Genomic DNA, 23,269 nt, shown 5'->3' on the forward strand with positions numbered 1-23,269 from the left:
ATAATACATACGTAACACAAGTATACTGAGTTACTTGATCTTACATTGTTTTTGAAAAACTTTACTTTAAATTAATAAACCTCTGGTAAGAAGAGCAAAATTACTTTGTAATTTCCATTCATTAGAGATGAGGAGAAATTTCTCTTACTGTATGAGAGTCCATATCCAACCATTGCTTTTTCCCCAATTTTGGATAGCTTTTGATGTTTGTTTTCCATGTAAATCACATGGCTGTAAGACTTGTATCAAATTTATGCAACTTTCCTTCAGTTCCTTGCCTTAAGATAAAAACATTCTTTGTTATCAATTTTACTTCACTGCAACTCAAGTATTCTTTAAAGCTGAGATCCGATTATTTGGATGTGGCCAGTTTGTTCCTTTCACTAGCACATATAACTTTGTAACAGCAGCCATCAGCAAAGCCATTGCATCTGGAACATGCAAGCAGTAGAGGCAGGCACTGGCAGCTTTGTGCAAGGAAACAGAACTTTTTCTCAAAGTTCAAGTCTACAAAAGGCACTTGCACACTTTCACGAGAAAGATTAGAAGATGGGAGCTTTTAGATTCATTAATCCATAATTCCAGTAGTTATTCCACCTACAGGTGATGGGAATTTGTAGCATTCGGCATGACATAATAGCTTCAGAGCCATTATGAAGTAGATTGGGGAGTGGGGGTCACGGGAGGTTTTTGGTTGTTTTTCTTCTGCCTCCTGTCCCTTCAGAGAAAGAAAGTGCATCTTTCCCACAGCAGATGAACTCTCCAGTATGTAGCTGGCTATTTCAACTGTAAATCAAATTTTAAACTCAGGCATGTTAACATTTCCATGTATTGTTTCATGCCATCTATGAACTTGAGAACAAATTTATCAGTTTACATTTGCTTCACAATTGGAAGTTCATTTGTAAATAAGTTAATAGACATTATAGTCAACAGCCACCTACTTACCCAAAACCTGGGTTAAAAAGACTTTCTATAAGCCAATCAAAAATGCATTTGTCAAGTTCTCAGTTTGAAAATTTATTGCTTAAGTTAGTAGCAGTCTTCATTTTTAGAGATCTATTGAAGTGGAGAAGATTATTTATGCAGTTAGTGTCATTTTCTAGTAAAAATCACTTAGGTTTCTAAAGTATATGGATAATATTTTATATTGATTTCTCTGTAGTCCATACTAAATAATCTTTTAAAAATAAAATCAAAGATTTGGTTGCAGTAACACAAAAATCATCACTATTGACTGGCCTTCACACACACCAGATGTTGGATGCTCTTCTTGCAGCTGGCTCAAAGTTCACAAGCGACATGTCGCAGCCCCCTGTCTCGTAGAGCGTAGAACTGAACTTACCTATTAAAGAAAAGGTCAAAAGCAGGTCAGAATTTCATGTTTCATCCTAATGGTAGTACTTTCTATTTAACTTACTACTGAGATCAATTTAGATATCTAAATTTACATCAGTGTCAAAATATAAAATGTGAGTACATATTAACGTGTCATCAGTGTAGACAAGACATTAGCTACTCAGTCTTCTTTCATACCATTTTATATGACATACATACAGTAAATTGCAATACTGAATTAAAGAGTTTGTATTTACAAGATGTCACCATTAACACAACAGGAGCACAACATAAGCCTTTTCTTCCCCCCTTAGAGAATAACCAGGCAAACAACTTGCAACAACCAGCTTCTTCAGTTCTTCCCCACTCCCAGTAGAACAATCAGTAAATCATTTGCTATCAGCATTTAAGAACCATGGCATTTAGCTAAGGCAGAGATTTGTCAAGGGTCCTGAATAAAATTCCTTTTGAGGGGCACATGTTTCTTTTCAAAGAAACACAAAGAGTGAAAGAAGGGGCCAGTGATGATGCTTAAGTTATATGTCTATCAAAGCTAAAAAAGAATGTCAGGCAGAGATTTAGTCTGCAAGCCAGAAGTAAATGCTGCAGTGTAAAAACAGAAGACTGCAAACTAACTTCTCAGGTAAACCATCTGGAGTTACTGAACTCCATTAAACATAACCTCCTATATTTGTTATTAAAAACTTTTTGAATGATCAATATCAAGTTATTCCTAAATACAGAGTTAACAAAGTAGCCTGAGATTACAACTCAAATGATTAACTACCTTACTCACAATATGATGTTTTTACAGTGCCCTTCCCCCACAATAGTCTGATCAGAGAGATAAGCATTGTAATTTCCCCTGAAGGCCAGGTTCAATACATTTCAGCTCTGAATGCAAGAAGCTGATTTTGAAATCGTGAACTCATATGAAGTGTACTGCCAACTTCTCCATTGCTTCTAGCTCAAAACCCTTCTTAAGGCATGGTATATTGGAAATATCTTCATAAAGCTTTCTACCCTCAGAGGGAGGCACTTCAGACCAGCTAGACACATACTGCAACCATGCTAAGGACCAGCCATTCTGACAAGACAGTCGGCTCCATAATTCAGGAGTCATGTGCAGCATGTCAGAGCTCAGTAACGCAACAGCTCTCTCAGAGTATTTAATTACATCTATAGGGAAATACATGTAGAAAGTTCACTTGCTCAGGTTTTTTCCTCAGTGGTTAAGATTATAATGAAGTGCTTCCATTAAATATCCTCTGATTTTTAATGCCTAGTGTAGTAAACAGTTGTTACTTTAGTTTAAAATTTAAACCAGCACAAAACATTAGGCATCCTCCTTCTCACAACTAATAAATAAACTTATTACACAGGTCTATTTCCAAACGTGAAGGTATCAGGTAATATACTTCAGATTTTAGTCAGCAAAGTTACGCATAACTTATGGAAAAATCTTATAGGCAATCATTCCTTAAGAGAGACAAAAAGTTGGGGTTAAATTCCTGATGTTTTTGCACTACTGAATTGAGAGTCTGGAAATTAGACTTTCTGATTTTTACATTAATGAAATTCTCATCACAGAAATTAGAATATACTACTTGCAAGATATAACTTCCCATTCTCTTAGGCTCAGGTAATACATCAGATACATTTGTTTCAGAATTTTACTGAACTTTTACACTCATGTGAAATGTCGAAAAAGGGCCTCAAACTATGAAAAAAATTCAGCATAAACCATTTCATAATTGAAAGTATCTACAGTTCCATCACATCCAACTCATCTTTGAATCCATCAAAATCTACTGCGTTTGTATATTGCTGCTTTAACTACTGCATGGAAGTGGTGGGATAAAAAAAACATGGTCAGAGAAGTAACAGACAGACACTTCCTTCCAGTTGTTTACACACAAACTACAAAGCAGCCTCAGGCTTGGCCATACTTGCAATTCACTCTGCTTATTTATATAGGCTTCCTATTGAAAGTCAGATCTCTCAAGAAAAGCATGGCTTCTCAATAAAACAAAGTTGTCTGCCCTATTTTTTGTTTTTCTTTTCGTTTTTCTTTTGTTGGGGGTTTTTTGTTTAGTTGCCTTCAATCAAAAGGCTCTCCAGAAAAGCCTCAACTCATCGGAAGTGGAAAAGATGACAGGACTATTCCATGTTGTTGAGGTCACAAACTCTAAGGTATGACTGGAGATTCTATGGCTAAGCTCCAAAGTCCCACCAATTAAATACTTCTGTAAACTCTGTGAGATAACAGCAGCTTCCTCACAGCACTCTACAACTCTAATGAAGGATCCCAGTGCTCACCCGATTCAATATATACGGATATACCTACTATTATTACTTAGCCTAGTAATTTTCTCTCCCTCCCATTCCGAGCTCTCCCACAGCATTCTCTGGAATATTTTAATAGCATCACACTGGAGAAAGAAAAAACTTTAAGCCAAGTGCTGTAGTTTTATCAAGTTGTGAACAAATGGCAGACTCAAAAGCTTATTTTACAAATCAAGAAATACAGCCAATAGCATGTCTGTCCACTAAACAGAAATGCTTGTAAATTTTCCCCCACCCCTCAAAGGGAGAGTTGTGATTTCTTAGCAAATTAAAGTCACCCAAACAATATTCTATTTGGACCAGGTTACAAAAATAACAAAACCAATTCATTGATACGCAGGCATACAAATCCAAAATACATCTCAGTTCTGACACTGAGAGGAAAAGATGAATGCACTCCCTTTGAAACAAGATTCCTTGTTTCAAAAGACAAAAATATCTCATCACCAAGTCCAGAGACAACCACTTAACAGTTCACGCTGTACAAACTGGTGTTCCCACAGTTACAGGAATCAATAACAAGAACAGTGATGAGCTTACACAGATGAAACCTGAAAGACTGAAGTTGCTCAGAATCCAACTAAAACGGTGCTCCAGTAGTTTCTTCAGCTAAGTTATTTTCAGCACATTTCCCAGTTTTCCATCTAATAAATAATTACTTTGTTCCAAACCTCTCACACTAGTTCTGAACTTTGCTGACATTTTTTGACATGTTGAAGTCTACATCACTGTTACATCAAGATACATTCATCTACTACCTGTGACAGTATTTTTTAAAACCTAGTCAGCAAAACCAAACCCATCAGAATTTTAACACTCTGTAGTGTGCAAGGAATTACCATTTCCAAAGGTCAAAATTTTACCTTCAGCTGTAGTATGAAGACTTAGAAGTTTTCAATAAGAACACTTCAAAGCAGTTAATTTATTTCTATATGAAGTTTGTCAAAAGAGTAACTTACCTATTATGCAGATTTCCACAGACTACAACAGGGATATTTTCAATAGGAACAATGGGAAGTGAATATTTATTTTCTACCTGTACCTTTGAAAATATTCCTCATCCTTCCCAAATAAATTACATCTACTAAAATATAAAAAGGTAGTGAGGAACGGATTCTAAATTGGTTTTAATCCAATAAGCAATCTGTATATACATTCCTCTTTAGAAAAAAGTTTTTATCTACAAGAGCATCCAACTGCCTTCATAAATTAAAATACTTCAATAAATCTGAAATATTATCACTTGCATATTAGTGATACAACTGAAGTCCCACATAGCAGTGTAATTGTATTGTAAAGCTCCAGATGACCAGTTCTCTTCTAAAACTAAAGCAATACTCTTTAACAAAAGGAAATCATGTAGTGAAGGACAAGAAGCTGTTATTTCACCCCAGTTTCAGAAACTGGACACCTGTTCTAGGAATCCAAGTACTGTGTTACTAACTACTTCACATATTGTAATGCCTACAGCCTTCTCTGCAAGGACTGAATAGTTCCACCCATCACCTGCATGTCTCAAGAATTAGACATTAATGAGAATAAAAGGCATTAGTACTGCCATGCTGTGATCTAAAAACTGTCATTCACTTAAGCCATGGTGTTTTGTTGCTTTCTAGATTTGTATTGTGCCTATAATCATGACATTAGATCTGCCACCTTTCCTTTCTGGCCTGCACTCCTCCTATTATTTATTTCATGTTTATTGCTCCACATAAAGCTCTTTTTCCATCCTTTCATATTCTTTCCCTTACTATCCTCATGAAGCAACATAACTGATAAAAATCCTTCTACTTTGAAGCTGGCAGACTATACACAGTACCTCAAAATCTCTTGCCTTACTCTCTGGATAATGTCCAGTTAAAAGATGACTATAGTCACCAGAGTGGATGCAGGCTAAGTATAACACAGTAAGGTTCATCCTTCATAAAATAAGCCACAAGAATCAAGTTAACAAACCCAAATATTTAAAGCAAAGAAAAACTGTGTATTGTTAAGAGCTGCAGCTTGACATCAACACATACATGGAAAAAATGTAGAAGCAGATACTGCATTGGTGCACAAAAACTGGAGTCCTAAATGTGGGGGCTTTTCATGTAGATTAACACATGATCTGTTTGTCTTCCAAAGGAGTTAGAATATGTTAATAGAACTTCAGTAAGAAAATTAATTCTTATATGCATTGTACAGAGACATATAACCACATCTACTACATGTCATTTTTATTTCCAGCTCATGTAAATCAGGTTTTGTTTCTGTGTCTTTTCCCCAGCCTCTATTTTCAGTACTACTTCTGCCCTGGGCAGTCACCGCAATTTTCACAGTGACAAAGAATTGGTCGTATCTCCTGCATTGCTCTGACCAGCATCAAAATAAAACTTAAGGAAAAACCAACTACTACCCTCTTTTACCCACAAACCACACACAATCTAAAGTAACAGGGTCATCTTTCACTCTAAGGTATCTTGGGACAATACAGGAAAACCAACCGCCTTAGACTTAAAGTAAACAGAGCAGTAGTGTTACTTCAAACCTGACTGAGTACAAAACAAAAACAACAACAGAAAAAAAAATGTGACAAACCACGTACCAGTTATAAGGAAAGATACTCTCATCAGGGCTGATAAAGGAATCTGGCATGTGAGAGCTTGCACCATTTTGCCAACTATTTTACTCTTTCAGAAGACAGTAACCGTCACAAAGCCTGCTATACAAACTGAAGAATTTGATTTTCCCAAAATAATAAAAACACATCTTTACCAATAATACCTACTTTCACTCATAGGAGGTTTTCAAAGAGATGCTCATAGCTTCAAATCAGGAATAAATCCCTGTTATACATCGGATTTTTAACTGAGATGATCCTGGAAGTTTTGTGCCTCCCAAAGGCAACATGCTGCCCCATACAACTATAAGCACAGTACAGACAATTTCAGAAGAATTTAGTCATATAAATTTCTGAAGACTCCAATACATGCCAAGTGCAATGAATATGCCTTTTTAGAGAGCCTGAATGTAATGCTGAATTTCTTAAATGATCCACTTACATTACTATGTTTTAGAAAATCAACGTTCTTGAATAACTCAGAATTACCCAGGTTGTGCATTAAATCTCAAGTTCTATAAAACTTGATTGTATTATTTTGGGTAAAATGAACCAAATCCTTCAGATACAACAATGGTGGCTTTAAGAACAGATCTCAACATCAGCCTTGGAGAGATATAGCCAGCATCACTGAAGTTCAGAGTTATATTGCAGTATTTTTTCAAACAAGAAATACGAGTCCAAATTAAATAGAGAAATCTGTAGTTTCATGTGATAAGATTTCATGGTTCATAGACACAGACAAGCAGGGATACAGAAGTCTTGCTTTTTCTGTCTAGAAACTAGTAGAGCCACAGAATCTAAACCAAAAATTATCAGAGAAGTAGATTATGTGTTAAGTTTTGTAAAACATCTCAGAGAACGTCAGGATTGTTTTCACTTTTGCTTATATTAAAATTTTCCTTTTATTGCAGCTAAATGATGCAGAAGATTAGCAACTTGTTAGGTAAACCCATATTTGAAGGTGTACCACAGCCTGGCAACTCATCAGGTCCTCTCCAGTAGTGGAATAAGATGACAATCCACTTATCTTTTAGTACTGGGTTACAGTAAAGTCTGAAAGAAGTGTTCTGTCAGTGTTCTGAGCTAACCTGTACTTTTAGGTTATTACAGCTGACAGTTGCTCAAAATAATGTCACTAATAATTGTCAGTTCTAAAGATGTCCATTTTAATATTTCAAGGAAGAATTCCCTATTAATGTGAAGTCATCAGTAATTCAGGCCATGTATAGATAGCTGCCAAGATCCCTGCCAGGAACTTTTCCACATCTGCTCCTGCATTACTGTGTGACAGGAGATCACTCACTAAGACCATCTTAGCCTCCTTCTCCCTAGTAAATTTATTAGCTGCAGAGAAGTGAACAAATAGTTAAGAATATTACATAAAGTGTATTAAAATACAGTAGACCATGAAGAACTAAGGGGCACTGTAAGGCTCCATGAAATGATATGAAATTTGATAGAGTCCATCTATGTGGACCATCATATGACGTAAGAAAAGAGTCCAGATTTTCTTCCCATCTCAAGCTCCTAAATTAAGGTGTACATGAAAAGTAAAGCACTCATTTACACAAGGATTTATCTTTTGAACAGCAGCTAAGCAAGGCTCAGTTAAAAAAACGTGGATAAAGAATTCCTAAGGACCGTAACAAATACTTTTTTCAGGAACCAGCATATCCCCAAGTTGGTCTCAACCTCTGCACAACTGCCTGTGACGATGCAAGAAAATTTATGCATTACAAGTGTAACATTATTCAAGTCATGAAAGCTCTCACACCATCACTACTGTATCTATGCATCCTTAGAGCGTGTTTCCCATTGTGCTATTTGTTAGAGAAAGTGCCTGGGAAGGCAACTGCAAAAGGCAAGGAAGTTATGAGCAATATGGCCTTCCAGGAAATGCACCTCCAAGATTCAGAAACAATGCTACGGTTAGCTTATTTTCACCGCATTATTACCGATATATCTGCCGTATTAAAAACTTCCATGTCACCAAGGTTACATAAGGCCTGCATACCAAGTTCATCGTGCAAACTGCTACCGCCTACAGCAGATGCAGTGGCATGTGATGCTTCTAAGTGGACACTCCCAGTTCTCACCAGCAAGGAGGCGCCAGCGCCGAGCACGGCTGCCTGGGAAGGGGGGCGGGACTGCACTCTGACCTGGGAGGAGGGCTGCTGGCCTGGCTGACCATCTTGAAGGCTACGAGAAAACACGGATTGGGGACACATTACCAGGAAGAAGAGGAAAATCGCTAGAAGTGAAGCAAAACAAGACTTTTTAGTTTAAAGAGGAAAACTTAAGAATATAGCATTAAGAAGCCACTTTTCAGGGTTAAGGTAACCCAGGAGTTCTGTGTAACAATGTATTTACTAGTTATGTCAGTAACCTAGAGATAGTGTTCCTGCCCCACCTCTTAAAAGTAGTATTGCTTTCTAACATCTCCCCAAGTCACTCTTAAGTACATTCTCAGAAGTCTTAATTTGTGGGTGCAAGAGCAAATTACCAGTGGTTAGTCTAATTGTAGACTAACCTGAGTTATCACCAACATACAGTAGTGACTATTCCAGTCTTCTCACAACAGTTAGGGCCATTTTTTTTGCTCATTGCAGTACAACTTTATCCACTGTTTAGTTGGCCATTCGGGGTTTTTTGGTCACAATAACATCACTGTTCTTGTTCTTAATCTACTAGAAAAGATTTCCCAGTAGCTTTGTTAGTAGCCATATGCTACCATAGACCTTTTAGATAACTGTAGTTAAATGTTTGGATACAGAATTTTTTCAAAGCATATTAAGAATGCTCATAAATTATTAATTGGCAAAAGTTTTAAGTCTATTTTGACAGCACAGCAAAAATTTTATTACTCAATATTATTACATTACTACTGCAAAGAAATTCTTTTATACCAAATACGCCTGCACAAAAAAATGGGGTTTAAAAGTCAACTTGGGCTCCAAATAAATTTTTAAGTTTACAGCCATGAGTAGACAATGCTTGAAAATGTTAGTTCTGCTCTTCACAGCCTTCTCATTGCAAAACTATTTTATAAAGCTATTTAACAAAGTTAGGTATTTTTAATAGCTTGTTTAATATTAAACATGGCAGTGTCAGAATACATGATGTTTATACTTGTGTATCACATCTACTTCAAAGATTAGTGTTTTTATCATCTTATTTTGTGCATTTAAAGAAGTTACATGTCACAGTCATTAGCTGTGAGATGTGATGAAATTAAATTTTTTGACAGATGTAAATTTATATTTTGAAGGCTACAGAAAATATCTTAAACATTGTCTTTTGAAAAAACAATCTATCACCTGTTGCTTTTAACATTTCATTGTTTACAGTGTGATGCTACAGCTGGCAAGTGAGGCAACTGAAAAAGCAAGATCTTACTAAGAGTTAAGGGGTTATATCTAATGTACTTGCTTTTAACAGTATTTTCTAGAACATCTGCTTTTCAGTTCTTTTGTTAGAGCACCACTGGAAAACAAAAAATGGATATAACTATAAGAACAGGTGTTAAGAAAAGCTCATGCAAAATAAAGCAGACATGCGCACAGCTCGTGAGGTAAAAAGCTGCAAATCACTTATTGTATTCTGACATATTTTAATCTAAACTTTAAATTTAGTCATTTGCTGTTGTATACAAGGCTTTCAGTGAGCTACATGGCCAACAAAAGCCCTAGGGAAGCTCACCGATGTGCCAGCTTTCGTTGTCTCCCTTAAGTATTATCAGCAACACCAAAACAACGCTAAACAGTACTGCTTTCCCTTAAATAGTAGCTATGTATCAAAGGTATATACAAAGTTGCCCTTTCAGTGGTTATCCCTATCTGTCGCAATATAAAAAAAAGAACAAAACTCAAAACATTGACATTAACAGACTGTACAGATATGCAAAAGATACATTTATTCTCTGACTTAATTATAAAAATAAAATTCTGCTTCATAACAGTCACTTACATTCTCTTATCAGACACACAGGCATACACCATTGACTAAACATAACTATGCACTGGCATCCTATGTAAAGTGCCCAAAACACTGTTTACATTTAGGCAGGACAAAAGCAGGAGTGGTTGGTTGTTTTGTGCTTTTGACTTGTGTTAAGTTACTAGGCAAAGTACTCTAGCAGAATTTACTAGACTGGATTTTACTTAAGTGTCCACCGTTGCCAGACACACACATATATAATGCCATTGTCTCTTTTACTAAACATTTCACAGTGGAAGTGAAAAGTAATTGCAATAATGATAGGAAATTAAAAGAAAAAACATCAGGTTGAATTCAACAGGTTTTAAGGGAACATCCCCACAACATACAATTTTATGCCAGAGTTAAAAGGTTAGATTACAGTTTTGCTGGCAAGTATACGTGAGAAGTAATATCAGGATAACTAAATATTAGTAAATCTGTTAGATGTTTAACATCTGAAGTCATATGGATTAGCAATATCAGGAACTAGACTGAGGCAGCTCACCAATAGCATATACAAGTCACACCAGTACAGACGCAGTGATATTTTGAAAAGAACTTGGTGGTAACTGGCTAAAAAAAAAAAAAAATCTCTGTATTTCTTCCTAATGCACGATTGTTTTTTAATCTTTCTTAAGGGTTTCTTCTTTCAGCAACACATAGAATTTACAATAAAATGACACTACCCATGCAAAAGAAAGCTTCTTCAGACTATTCATCTAGAAATCAGAACAGTAATAAATACAACTTTTAAGACACATTCCATAGCTGGTAGTTCAAATGGAATTTATGTCAAACAAATCTAAAAGCACTCGTGTTTGGTTGAACTAAAGCAATTTAACTCTACTTCGAGGGACAGCCATTTAACATCACAAACAATGCCTTGAGCAAAGTAACCTCACTAAGTATTCAATTCTGAACATGTGTTTATAATAAATGCATTTTTGATGATGTGTGTCATTATGCCAGAGAAAGTACAGAGTTTTGTGGGTTTGGGTTTGGTTTTTTTTTTTTTTTTTACTTATAAAGGAACAAATTTAGTTAACTGGAAGATGCATAGAGGAAATTTAAGGCTAAAATATTTGATTAGCTTTTTCACCCTTGAACACCTTGTCTGATTAAAAAGTTACTTGCACCAACTTCAGTTTTCTCATGATCTCTCACTGAAGTCCAGCTGAAGCCATGGGAACCTTAATAACTGCAGTAGCATGCGAAAATGCAGCAGCTGTCACCCCCGGTTTAAAACAAAGTCATTTATTTGCCCTAGTTTCTACCTGTCTGAGAGAAAGAAAACTCAATTTCCTGGCTAATGCACAGTTAAGGAGCTCTGATCAGCCTACACAGTCTCTTATGAACCCATACACAAAACTACACTACCTTTCTTTCAAAAAAAAATAAGAAAAAAAGAAAAAGAAAAAAGGAGAACACACCAAAAAAAATACCAGAAGCAGGTGAAAGTAATGGAGTGTAGAGCAAAAGTGATCTAAGAATGCAAAGTTTTAGCATCCCTCACTATGAAGTAAATCACTAAAAGTTGAATGAGCTATGGTCAGGAAGACCAGAAGCTCAACAAAAAAAATTATCTGAAATTACGTGATTATTGCTACATACTGCTCTAGCCACTAAAACCACATCTAACTAGCTTCAGTCCTTGACGTGACAGAAGTCAATCCTTCATTTGTTAGATTTTAGGTACCATTCTTGCAATCCTCCTGCCTGAGGAAAATTTACCAACTTAGTCCTGGGTTATTTCAGTGGTGCCACAAAGATGGTAATTCCTCCCCCATCGTTTATTGCGAAGTATTTTCTTTTTATTTGCTCAGTTTCTATACTTTTTCCAGTTAAAAAAATTACACAAATATTCCTGAAACGCAAAAGCAGACTGCTCCTATTATTAAAAGATAGCTTAGCATATGAAGGTAGATCATTAAGAATATACAACATAAACAATTATTCCTGCATATTTATCATTTAACTGGAGGAAGAATTACTTTGATGTGTATGGGGGAATGTTCCTTCCTCTACAGGCAATGTTCTGCTTGCCAGATACTCCAACATCATAAGCAACCACAGGACTGAAAGATTTAAAAAGCAAGTTTAAAGACTTATTGAAGTTGCTGCTTCTACTGTTCCAAATTGACAGACCAGAGTAGTTGTATGTAATGTATCACTAGGCTCAGTATTGTTAACAAATGGGCCAGTAAAGACCGGGGACTCCTGGGATACACGTATATAGTGTATTTTAAACATTGCCAAGGCATGCAAAGTGCCATACAATCAGATTTAATACTGAGCAATACTGTGCATTCTGTACCGAAAGCATCGTTATTGCTTCATTATTTCTCCTTTGCTGTAAAAAGCTGCAGGATGGTCATGCAATGGTTTATCTGTATTTTAGATGTGAAACCTTTGCATGTACGATCCAACTCTCTATAACGTTCTGCCATTTTGTTATTGTGCTTATCTCTCACTATCTACAGACATGAAAACTGATTACAGTTCTAGTCCCTAACACTTACTTTCTTAAAGGAAAGAAAACCAAAATGAGGAGTGCTAAGTATTTTCTTGGGTTTTTCCTCCTTGCTTGAAAGTAAAAGTTTCTAAAGTTTTGATAAAAAACACTGAGTCTAAGTCTGTTAGCGTTAGTTCATTTTGTTATCGATTTGAAATCAGCTATAACATGTTAGAGACTGGCTATCCTGATCATTTTGAAAATAGTGCCACATATACATGCACAATTCAACAAGCCCACAGTGACATGCAGTGACAGTTCAAGGAGGTTATGGTGGGGAAGGAAGTAAAAAGTGCTTTTCTGGCAACACTGGTGGGTGTGGGGAGAAGTGGTCTGCTGCATGCATGCTAAATATGGTGGAACATTTAGATACCCTACCTGAGGGGTGATCCGATGAGCAATGTAGGAGGGGTAGGGTTACTCCCTGCATTGTGCCGGCGTCGTACTGCCTGACGCCTAAATGTGCTGCGTTCACGACGAAATGTGACAGTCTCCTCGCTGGCTTGTGCTGCTGCATCAAGACAGACTTTAGGTCAAATAAGAACCCATCCTAGTTACGTACACAGTAACTTAAGACTCCTTTCTTCCCCCTGACCCTCCCCAAGTTAACGAACTTGACTTGCAACAACAAAAATAGCTTATGCACTGACTGTTCAAATAACCTGTCTCAAAATAGGATCACAACACACAATTATTAGTAAAAATTTGGGTGGTTGGGGGATAGTGTGTGTGTGTGTGTTCTTGAACATACAGCTTGCCTGCCTTTATTTTCAACCCAAGGTCCATGTAGTCAGGTTGCAAAAAGTTGCATATCCCAAATCTCTTTCATTTACACAGGGCAGGAAGACACAAGACTGATCTTACTCTTTATCTCATTTAATAGATAAAGGAGAAGCCTAAAAGAGAACCTAGAAAGGTTGCCTGCCACTCCTCACCATAATATTCTCATCTCAGTTTCATAATTTCTGCCAAACAAGTAAGGTTGAGGTTAACCTCATCACACCTCCTCAGGGGAAAAAATAGAGTTGCTTTTTTCCTTTTTCTTCATAAGCACCAAAGCATACATGCTGCTCATTTTAGACTAGTTACACTATGATTTGGAGGAGTAGGGGGTTAAGATTAAGTGAGAGAATAACTTCTTCGTAAAGATGGGTGGTTTTGTTGTTTCAACTCCCCAAACAAAAACAAATAAACAAAAGGTTTGGTCCACTTGTATACAGCAACACTGTAAAAACAGTTTGTATGTACTCAAGGGAGTCTAAGATTTTTCCACAAATTACCCTGAAAAATCCACTTGTGCTCCCTAAGCTTCACAGTCTGAACAATTTCAGATTTGGACTGCTTCATGGTGTGTCTACAGCCTCAGAGTCTTCCTCCTGAACCAAGGAATCTACTAACCAATTTGAATGCCAAGCACTAGAGTGCTCAAATGAATGGGTCACAGAGAAAATAGGTTTTGGCAGGCAAGTGAAAGAGGAGAAAACCAAACCAAAACAAAACAAAAAAACAAACAACAAACTTGACATGAAGTCAATGCAAGAGGAGAATCACTATCTTGAAGGGGAAGTCACAACTTGGTAGACAAGAAGCCTGTTACTAAAGTGAGAAAACCAAGGATCGTGTCAAGCCAAAACAAAAAAAGAAAACACTAGGGGAGCAAGGTTTTTTTACAGCAGAAAAATCACAGGCAGACTAGTCCATGTACACTTAAACACATTTCAAGTTACAAAAATCCTGTCAATTAAGCTTTCTAAAACTTACCAACAAAGACTCTAATACTGATCTACAGGGAGTAGCAACCTATAGCAACCTATTACTGCTGCTATGTATAACTGCCATGGCATAAGCAATGAAAACTGCATGGAAGAGTCTTAATTCCACCCATGAACCACAGGTTATCAAGTGAATACTGTACATGAAACTTCAATCTGTAGTTTACTTTAAAAAACTAAGAAGCTACATGAAGAGATACACTTTAAGACTCACATTAAAGTTACAAGCACTTCATTACCAAAATGTCAGAAGTTCAGAACATTATTGATTCAGTCCTTTCCTATATTTTCAGGAGAACTGTGGGATTGCTCAATCTCTCCTCACTTCTCCACAACTGTGTTTATTATTCTAATCATTAATAGATGATTCCTTCTCAGTGTTTCAGCAAGAATTCAATACATTTCTCTTGTGGTTTAATATACAGCTTCATGCTTGGTTTTAATACACAGGCTAATTTCTTCAAGGATTTCTTTATAGCTCTCATATTTGAAGGATTGGGAAAGTGAAACACACTAAACAAGATAGCATGAATCCTGACTTTCTTCCGGTAGATTAAGTTAACACACAAGAGGTCAAAACTGTTCACTGATTTTGGGTGTCAATTCGTAAAGCTCCATTTTCCCACTGTATATATCCGCATATAAAAACTCATACATCCACAAGGCAGCTTCCACTGAGTTCAGATGCAAAAGCAATTCCACATGTTTCTGCTAATCAGGCCATAGTTAAGCACCACAAAATAAAGAACAGTGACTAGTCTTAACTGAAATGTAAACAGTCTAATTACCATTAGGATGGTAAACATCAGCATTACATCTTAATTACCATTTGCAACTACTTAGCAAAAGCAGCATTCAAGTGCAATTCTTCAAGGCAGCATACTTATCACTGACAACATCTGTTTTTCTTTTCATATCCTTTATTCAGTAAACATCACCTTCTGTAATAACTGCAGCCCAGATTATGGAAACACTAGAGGTCCTTCCTACATAGCTCCAATTTGTCACTAAAGCAAATCTACCTCAAGCACTCACTGAGGCAATGCCCTGTGAGGAAAACAGAGAGATATAAACATGTTTGAAGATGAAAAGAAATTTAAAAATCAAAATTCCTGTGTACTTGGGGATTGAATTCAAAGCCGCACAGATAGTTCTGGCACTTGTTAACTTTTTATTATTTCACTTTAGCCTTTAAAAATCAAAGTAGATTTTGGTGTAGCTTTCTACCTAATCTATCAAGGCATTTTTGATTTATCTTGAAACTTATTCAATGCACATCATCTATATACACTCTTCCTGAATGTAGGCGGTGACATTCAGGGCCACTAAAGCAAGACTATAAGTTCTTTTGAAAAGACAGCAGAGCTTTTCAAAAAGCCCACAAGCTCCAAGTCTGCCAGTGTTATGCAACAGCTCAAGCAGCTACATGTTGAAACAGTGACTAAGAAAGTAAAAAGCCAGTTGAGAAGGAAGGATTACAGTTTGTCTGAAGTAAGGAAAGCCAAACTGAGCGAAGTTGTGTTTTGTTTTTTTGAAAAAATAAAAACAAACACACACAAACCCCTCATTTTAAAGTACACACAGGATTAAAAAAATATATATCAGCACAGAAAACTACTTATGTTAATACGTATTATTTGTGTTGCTACTTATCTTTAATGAGAAGCAGTACAGCTGCTGATGAGTTCACCAGTAGGATGTACGATAAAGCTCCTAAATTATCCTCTATCATGCTCTGACAGCAGTTTAATCATGAGGGAAATAGCTTTGTTTTAACATAAATAAGCTTCCTTTAATATTTACACAGTAACATAATGCTTTGATATTTAAAAACAAAAACTAAACAAATAAAAGTATCCCTGTAGGACAGCTTTTTTTTTTTTTTGGATACATCTTTAGACCATCACTCACACTTATCCAATGCTGCTATTTACAACCACTTACTCTAGTCTCCAGAAAGCTATGATCCAACACCTACACCCATGTACAAAATCTAGATCTAATAGAGAGAGATAACATAGGTTATACTTTAACAGTTCCTGCTTACTTTAAAGTAACTCAGTAAAGGAAGACAAGTCTTTCAGTTCAGAGTGTTTTTTGTTGAAGTCTGTTCTATTTTTCCGTTTAGAATAAAATTTTTATGTTGAAACAATATACTTCATTAATGTCAAGAAATTTAAGTAGAAATTTCTTCTGCAAGTTGTCATATGAATTTGAGCCCCCAACATTATCTGTTCTCAAGAACAGAAAAATCAAGTTTGAAGTCCAAAGTGCATAAGTTAGAAATGCAAACCTACATCCCAAAGATCAATAAAGTAACAGGTGGAGACCTAATGAGAATTTTGTAGCGAACCTAATCCTCCCACACCTATCCCCAACTACAACACATCTAATTTCAGAGGAAATAATTTGACTTTTGTAATTATTAATGCAACTGTGCACATGAACGTGTATTTATTAATCATTTTTCTCCCCCTTTCATTACACTTCAGGTTAGAAAAAAGCCAAATTAGCAGTTATACACTTAGAAAGTCATGAAGGTATCATTCCATTATCATGTTTGTAAAGATATTTTCCCAATAAAAAGGACTAAAATTTATTGTAGAGAAAACTGTAGAATAACAAATAATTCACATCCGTTTGCCAAAACATCTGAATATAGGTTGAACTATTCTGCTGATAGGTTATGCCTTTCCAAAATTACTCTTTCTATACTACACGTTTTTGATGTAAACCTCTGCAGTTCCTCAAAGTTTTAAACATAATTGAAGACTCAGAGTTTCACACAACTACACAATTGTTGTACAATACAACTAGCTTTAAGAAACATAAAAAGCAAATATTCTCTTTCAAACAGGAACATTCACACATACAGGTCAAAACATTTACAACATCACCCTGCATTTATGTACCACTGCTTCTAACCCCAACTTAGAAGATGGAAACTGAAGAAGTACGAGATGAAAAAACAGCATTTCCCAATTTTATTGCATCAAGAAGTCCCATTTCATTTTTGCTAGGCAAAAAAAAAAAAAGCTCAACCCAGTACCTTAGATAAACTCTGAAATACAGATAAATTCTTCCCAAGTAATAGGACTCCTGGAAAGATATGGTCCGGAGGTAAAGGATCCATGTGGACACAGAGTTCTCAGGATAAAAACTGCAAACATCAGTTAGACTGGCAAGAAAACAAAAAGCAAAAATCCCACACACAATGGAAACAGTGTCCCTCAGTCTTCTCAAGAAAGATAAAAATAATACAGGACTTGAAGCCTACATGGTTTTGAACTTTAGTCCGGTTAAGCATAGTTAAATGTGTGCATGGAACCTGAGTGATGCTTGGACATGTAATTTCTCTCCCTATCAAACAGGTAACTGTGATCTATTTTCAACCACTTGTAATGACCAACCCTACAAATTCTCAGTGTGAGCTGAAATGAAGTTTATCACTCATGCATTCACGTAAGCAGTGAAGTCTGTCTTCTAACACTGAACATACTCTGCCAAACCAAAAAGCTGAAATGTTGCTCTTCTGCATCTCATTTGTGTTCAAAACCTAAGAGCCCTATTTCTCAACGTGCATTTATGGGTTAATGCATTCATAGTTTATTCTCGTGTGCCCTAACACTATTTTAAAAACCATACTTGTAAGATGCTGAAGTAGAAAGGAGTTGGTTCAGTCTGTGTCTTCAGCATACAGTTATTAATCACCATGAATTATGCACCATTTTAAGTTCTACAATTGCAGAGATTTCTTACACTTCTCAGACGAAAAATCAAAAGTGTTGGCTTATAGTATTATTAACTTACTGTGGACATTTAATGAAGAACATTGCCACTGTCAATTTCTTAAGAATGGAGATGTGGGCAGTAAAGGAGAAACAATGAAGAACAGCAGGACATCTCTAAGATACAAACTTTTGCTACAAAATAGGGATGAGAAAAAACACCACAGAATTTAGGAAGGAAAGCTTATCACACACACACCAAAAAAAAAAAAAAAAAAAAAAAACAAACAGAAAATTTAATGAGAAACAAGGGAAGTAAAGCCCAAGACTTCAGTGTTGTAGTTGGACGTATTAAAAAAAAAAAAAGTTTAATATTAGGCCAGAGGAATATCTACAATTACATCAAATCAGTCACTACAACAATCTGAAAAGCAAAACACTGTCAAGCAGGGAGTAACCAGGACAATAAAATCATCTGTTTTGAATACTGGACCAACCATATTTACAGACCAGCTTGATAGACAGATTTCTATATTAATGCCAAAGATAAAACTAAGAGTCTCAGCTATTTTATTTCACTGTACTTCCCACTGGAATTACTCTATTTTTAAAACCATTAGCTGTTACTCACACATACTTCTTGAATAGCATATTGATGGACTTGGGGGTCAAAGAGCTAAAGCTATGACCTAATCTGATCCCCTGCCCAGTAGAGTCCCTATATCCAGGGATCTGGGTATCAATAGCTACAATAGCTAGCAGTACATTCATGCAGCAGATAAATGTTCATAACTTACATTGACCTTTATGAAACTTAATTACAACTCTGTATTTGGATTTATTCACCGTAAGGAAAAGATGCTTTAAATCTTTAGAACACACAGCCCTTCCAGCATAAGTGCTGTTCTGTATTTGTCATACACAGAAAGTCATGTTCGCTTTGAACAGGTTTCTATTAACTATAACACCGAATGTTAAGTAGTAACTAACTGTAATATATCCTGGAATTACATCTCATAGCTACATTTGGCAGCAATGTGAGCATTTTTGTTACAGTTTAGAGAACTTTTGGAACTTTCTCAGCTGTATGCATAACAATAAATCCAGTTACATCTATAAACAAGCATGAAAAAAAAAGTGGCTAATAAACCTAAGTTAGTAGGTGCATCTTTGTTTATACTAAGTATCAAAAATCTTTATTCAACTCCTGTTTGAGATGAATACTTGGCAAATTTATGAACAACACATGCTATTTGTCAACAAAATGGAACCATTCTTTCCAAATCAAGTAAAAATTATTGTGAGAAGTAGTTGCCCAAACACTACTAATCTAAGACATTTAAATAACTCATTTCCACAGCAATGCAAAAGTATTTTAAAAGAACTACTACTTCTGATTTCTTTGGGAGGCTTGAGAAAATTTAACCAGGGTCAAATTTTATAAACAATACTCCCAGGGAATACAAACAAACAAACAAATCATATGAAGCATATTTTGCTTCATTTTTAACTTCTGGTAATGCTGTGGCATGCATTTCTCATCAAGTATCCGGAATTTCTCTTATGCAGCCCCACAGAACTTTAGGCAGAATATCTACTACTCTGTAGATGACACACTAAAGTGACAGGAAGTCTCAGCAGTAGTACTCTGGGCTTTTGCCAAGGCGTTACACACCTTCCTGGCTCTCAACAACCACTGCTGCAAGTTGGACAAAACCTGACATCTGCATGCGTGCATTTGCTCCCCATCACCACTTTTATGGAACCACAAAGTATCAGGAAGATGGTAGTTATTTTGGTCATAAGTAACTCAAAGTCCCTTCCTATCCATAAACACCAGAAAGGGGACTAAAGAGTCAGGACAGAGTCCCTACTAAACCAGCATTTTGTTTTAGTAGGTAGTGATTAAGAATTTGTAGATGCAAGATTCATTCCAAGTGTTATTTCATTGTTAAGTTCCAAAACTGCAGAGCTCCATTTCAGCCTCACGCATTACTCCTAATGCGGTTTCCATCTTTAAGCACCGAACAGTAACACCTCACCTCTACTGGGATGACAGGATATCCAAAATTAGAGGTAACTCTAAACTCAACCTTCACACACAAAAGCTGTGACAGAACAACATTATGTTTTCAAAGTCAGGTAGTGGAAAGGGCTAACATTAAAATTTCTGTCATGCTTAAACCAAATACTGTGTACATTCAGACACTGATGGTTGATGTCTAAAAATCAAGTAATGGAATTCAGTCTTTCGGTTCCAATGAAGAACCTCATACAGAAGAGCCCTATCTACCGGCTAATCTGCTTAATTTGATCCAGTTACAGGAGGGCTCCTGCTGAACACATGAATGGAGCTAGCTAACGTACACACAACCAGATTACAATAACTTTATATGTTTTTCAGTTTCTACCATTTCTGAACTCTTTCAGAGTTTGATTTCTTATGCAAAACTGTTTTGTTTAGCAGTCTGAATATGAACTGATAAACTCCCAGAAAACAGACCAGAAGCCCCATCTTCTGTAACTGTATTGATTGTACCTGCAAAAAATGTATCAAACTAAAGCCATCAGAAGCATGAAACAGCTCTACAACATAGGCAAAATAAGTAATGACTGTAGACCACATGCAATGTAAGCATTGTAGGAAAAAGTGATGTATTGGTAACAGCTAATATCATCACTGGCTGCGTAGCAGAGCACTGAATTGTACTTTTAACTTTGGAAAGGATACTGTCTCATGATTACAGGCAGATACACTAAACATATAAGTACAAATACACACAGACTGAAAAGATGAACAGGTTTCCATATGCCATATGAAATGTAAGATTCTAACCCAAACTCACAAAATCCTATTTTGCCTGCCTGTAGACATGTACTGCAGACCACAGAACAACAGTATGAGCTGTTACTTCAATATGGCTATGCAATGCACAGAAGGAAAAACACATTACATGCAGTTTTATTTACAAAAAGGTATGTAACTCAATAACTTTAATCTTAAATCACAGCAAACTGTAAGAGAGAATAGTAACTTAAAGGGTGAATCTTTTACAGATGTTAATACAAAACTGGGAAAGAACACTTGACTTTTCAGGTCAGCTCCAGTTTTACAAAACATCACTGTGTCATATACAGCGTTATGTTGGCTCTTTAAACCTTTACAAACAGCAATCCAGAAATAGCACATATCTGACAAACCAGGCACAGGAGAGTATCAAGGTGGTGTTTCCAAACTATCATTAAGACATCTATACAAACTTTTAGACATCTAAATAACTTCATCTAATCCATAATCCATCAATTCACTAACCACTTTTAGAGGCTGAGTATTTAAACAAAGTTAACTATTATAAGACATCTTCCATTTTTTTGTTATATATCCACCATGTGTATTTAATTACACAATTTTCAAATGTTGTTTGTCTCCATTTTAATGAACTGCAATTTTTATTCAAATGTACTTTTTACAAGGTAACTTGAGTCATTCACCACTTCCTGGCATAAGATAGAAACGAAACTGCTAAATCGCACCTGTTGAAGCTTAAAATGTACAAGTTGTATAGCATCCCGCTTAGTGAAAGATTAGTACTAAAGGCCCTATCCATTATGAAGCATGTTTTAGCAGTTACACAAACAAGTAAGAACGTACTTTTTAATTTACTCCCTAAAGACAAAATGAAGTTACTACTGATTTAAGTCGTATTTGAAAATAGGAACTGAAAGCTGTTGACTGAGAGAAGGCAGTATTAATATCAGTCTTTTTATTATTCCAGCATGCATCTGTTATTTGTTTCAGGAAGTTATTATAAGCAATCACAGAAATTACAGAAATATTTATATAAAATTGTAAAATAATCCTTTAGCAGAAGGTTGGACCAGACAAACACTAGAAGTCCCATCCAACCAGTATCTTCTGATCTTATGAAAATCTGAACCAAGCTTATTCTACAATTCATTGGCTACATGTAAATAAAATAACTTCTTTATTTTCTCAAATCATTTCTATACACATAACAAATTCCTATACAAAGAATGGTAAATTTGCTACCATTTCTTAAAACTCTCTGTCTTGATCTAAAATAAAATTTTATGAATCATTTGTGTGCTTAGCTAACAAGATCCACATTATCTGGTAGGTATTCCCCTCAAACAATCTTGAAAGTCAGACTGAGATAATTAGCAATCCCACACTGCTCTGAAAATGTGTTTTAAACCCACTTATCTTCCACGAGACAAAAGCCTCCTAGTTAATGCAGTCAATATGGCTAACCAAGAAAAGAGACTGAAACATCATAAGAAGTGGGAAACAAAAATCTATTAAGAGCTCCAAAAAAAATTTTTTTTAGGACCCTATTAATCTATATTAATACGATTTACTACAGGTGAGCTTAGTACTCAGACTATGCTACACCAAGCACAGCAATAGTTACAGAAAATAAGAAGAAACTACATTGCTCTCTCCAGCACAGGAAGGTTATTGTGTTGTCATAATGAGGGGGAAAAAAAAAGAAAACAACTAACAGAACCAAAGTAAACAACACTGTCTAGCCAACAATGGCAAGGCTAAGCAAAATCAAATCCCTGGGAGAATTCAGCTTAGTAACTAGACCACTGTAAGAATGCACAATTCAAGGCAGCATGGTAAAGGTTGTTTGGGGGGTTTTTTATACCACCTCAAGCCATGCCAGACAGTTCATTTAAGAGGCAGCAGTAACTATAATCACTTCCATGTTTCCAATTTTCTAAACTGCACAATTTTTCAAAGACAAAAATAGTCTCTCTCATTGCTAACTTTTAAAATAATACACCTAATTTGAAGCTTGAGTAATACAATGGAGCAGGTCTGATCTGATCACAAATAATTTTAAGATACAGCTCTGGTTAACAAAGACAGCCAGTTACAAACCCGTAACAACTCTACCTATAGATTTCATAACATTTGATTGAATTCAACTCCCATTTCTGTAGATCTTCCAAGAGATTATGA

General features: G+C 36.0%; 1 protein-coding gene across 14 annotated transcripts in view; it reads right to left on the bottom strand.

Annotated features, from left to right (window-relative positions):
* PCNX1 (pecanex 1) overlaps window positions 1-23,269 on the bottom strand; it is an 89,937-nt gene that overhangs the window by 44,488 nt on the left and 22,180 nt on the right. For 8 of the 14 annotated variants that reach the window (XR_006165132.1, XR_006165131.1, XM_032984595.2 and 5 more), the window contains exons 7-9: window positions 13,158-13,290; window positions 8,304-8,488; window positions 1,255-1,345 (exon numbers count right to left, since the gene is read on the bottom strand). Coding sequence is in view for 12 of the 14 variants with exons in the window: in XM_032984595.2 (XP_032840486.2) it covers window positions 1,255-1,345; window positions 8,304-8,488; window positions 13,158-13,290 (409 nt within the window). In the remaining 2 variants the exon portion in view is untranslated. The remainder of the gene's footprint in view (window positions 1-1,254; window positions 1,346-8,303; window positions 8,489-13,157; window positions 13,291-23,269) is intronic. The other 6 variants (XM_032984603.2, XM_032984602.2, XM_042790682.1 and 3 more) reach the window with 3 other exon arrangements.

Source organism: Tyto alba, unplaced genomic scaffold (genome assembly GCF_018691265.1).
Source record: "Tyto alba isolate M040663 unplaced genomic scaffold, T.alba_DEE_v4.0 Super-Scaffold_18, whole genome shotgun sequence".
Classification (NCBI taxonomy): Eukaryota; Metazoa; Chordata; class Aves; order Strigiformes; family Tytonidae; genus Tyto; species Tyto alba.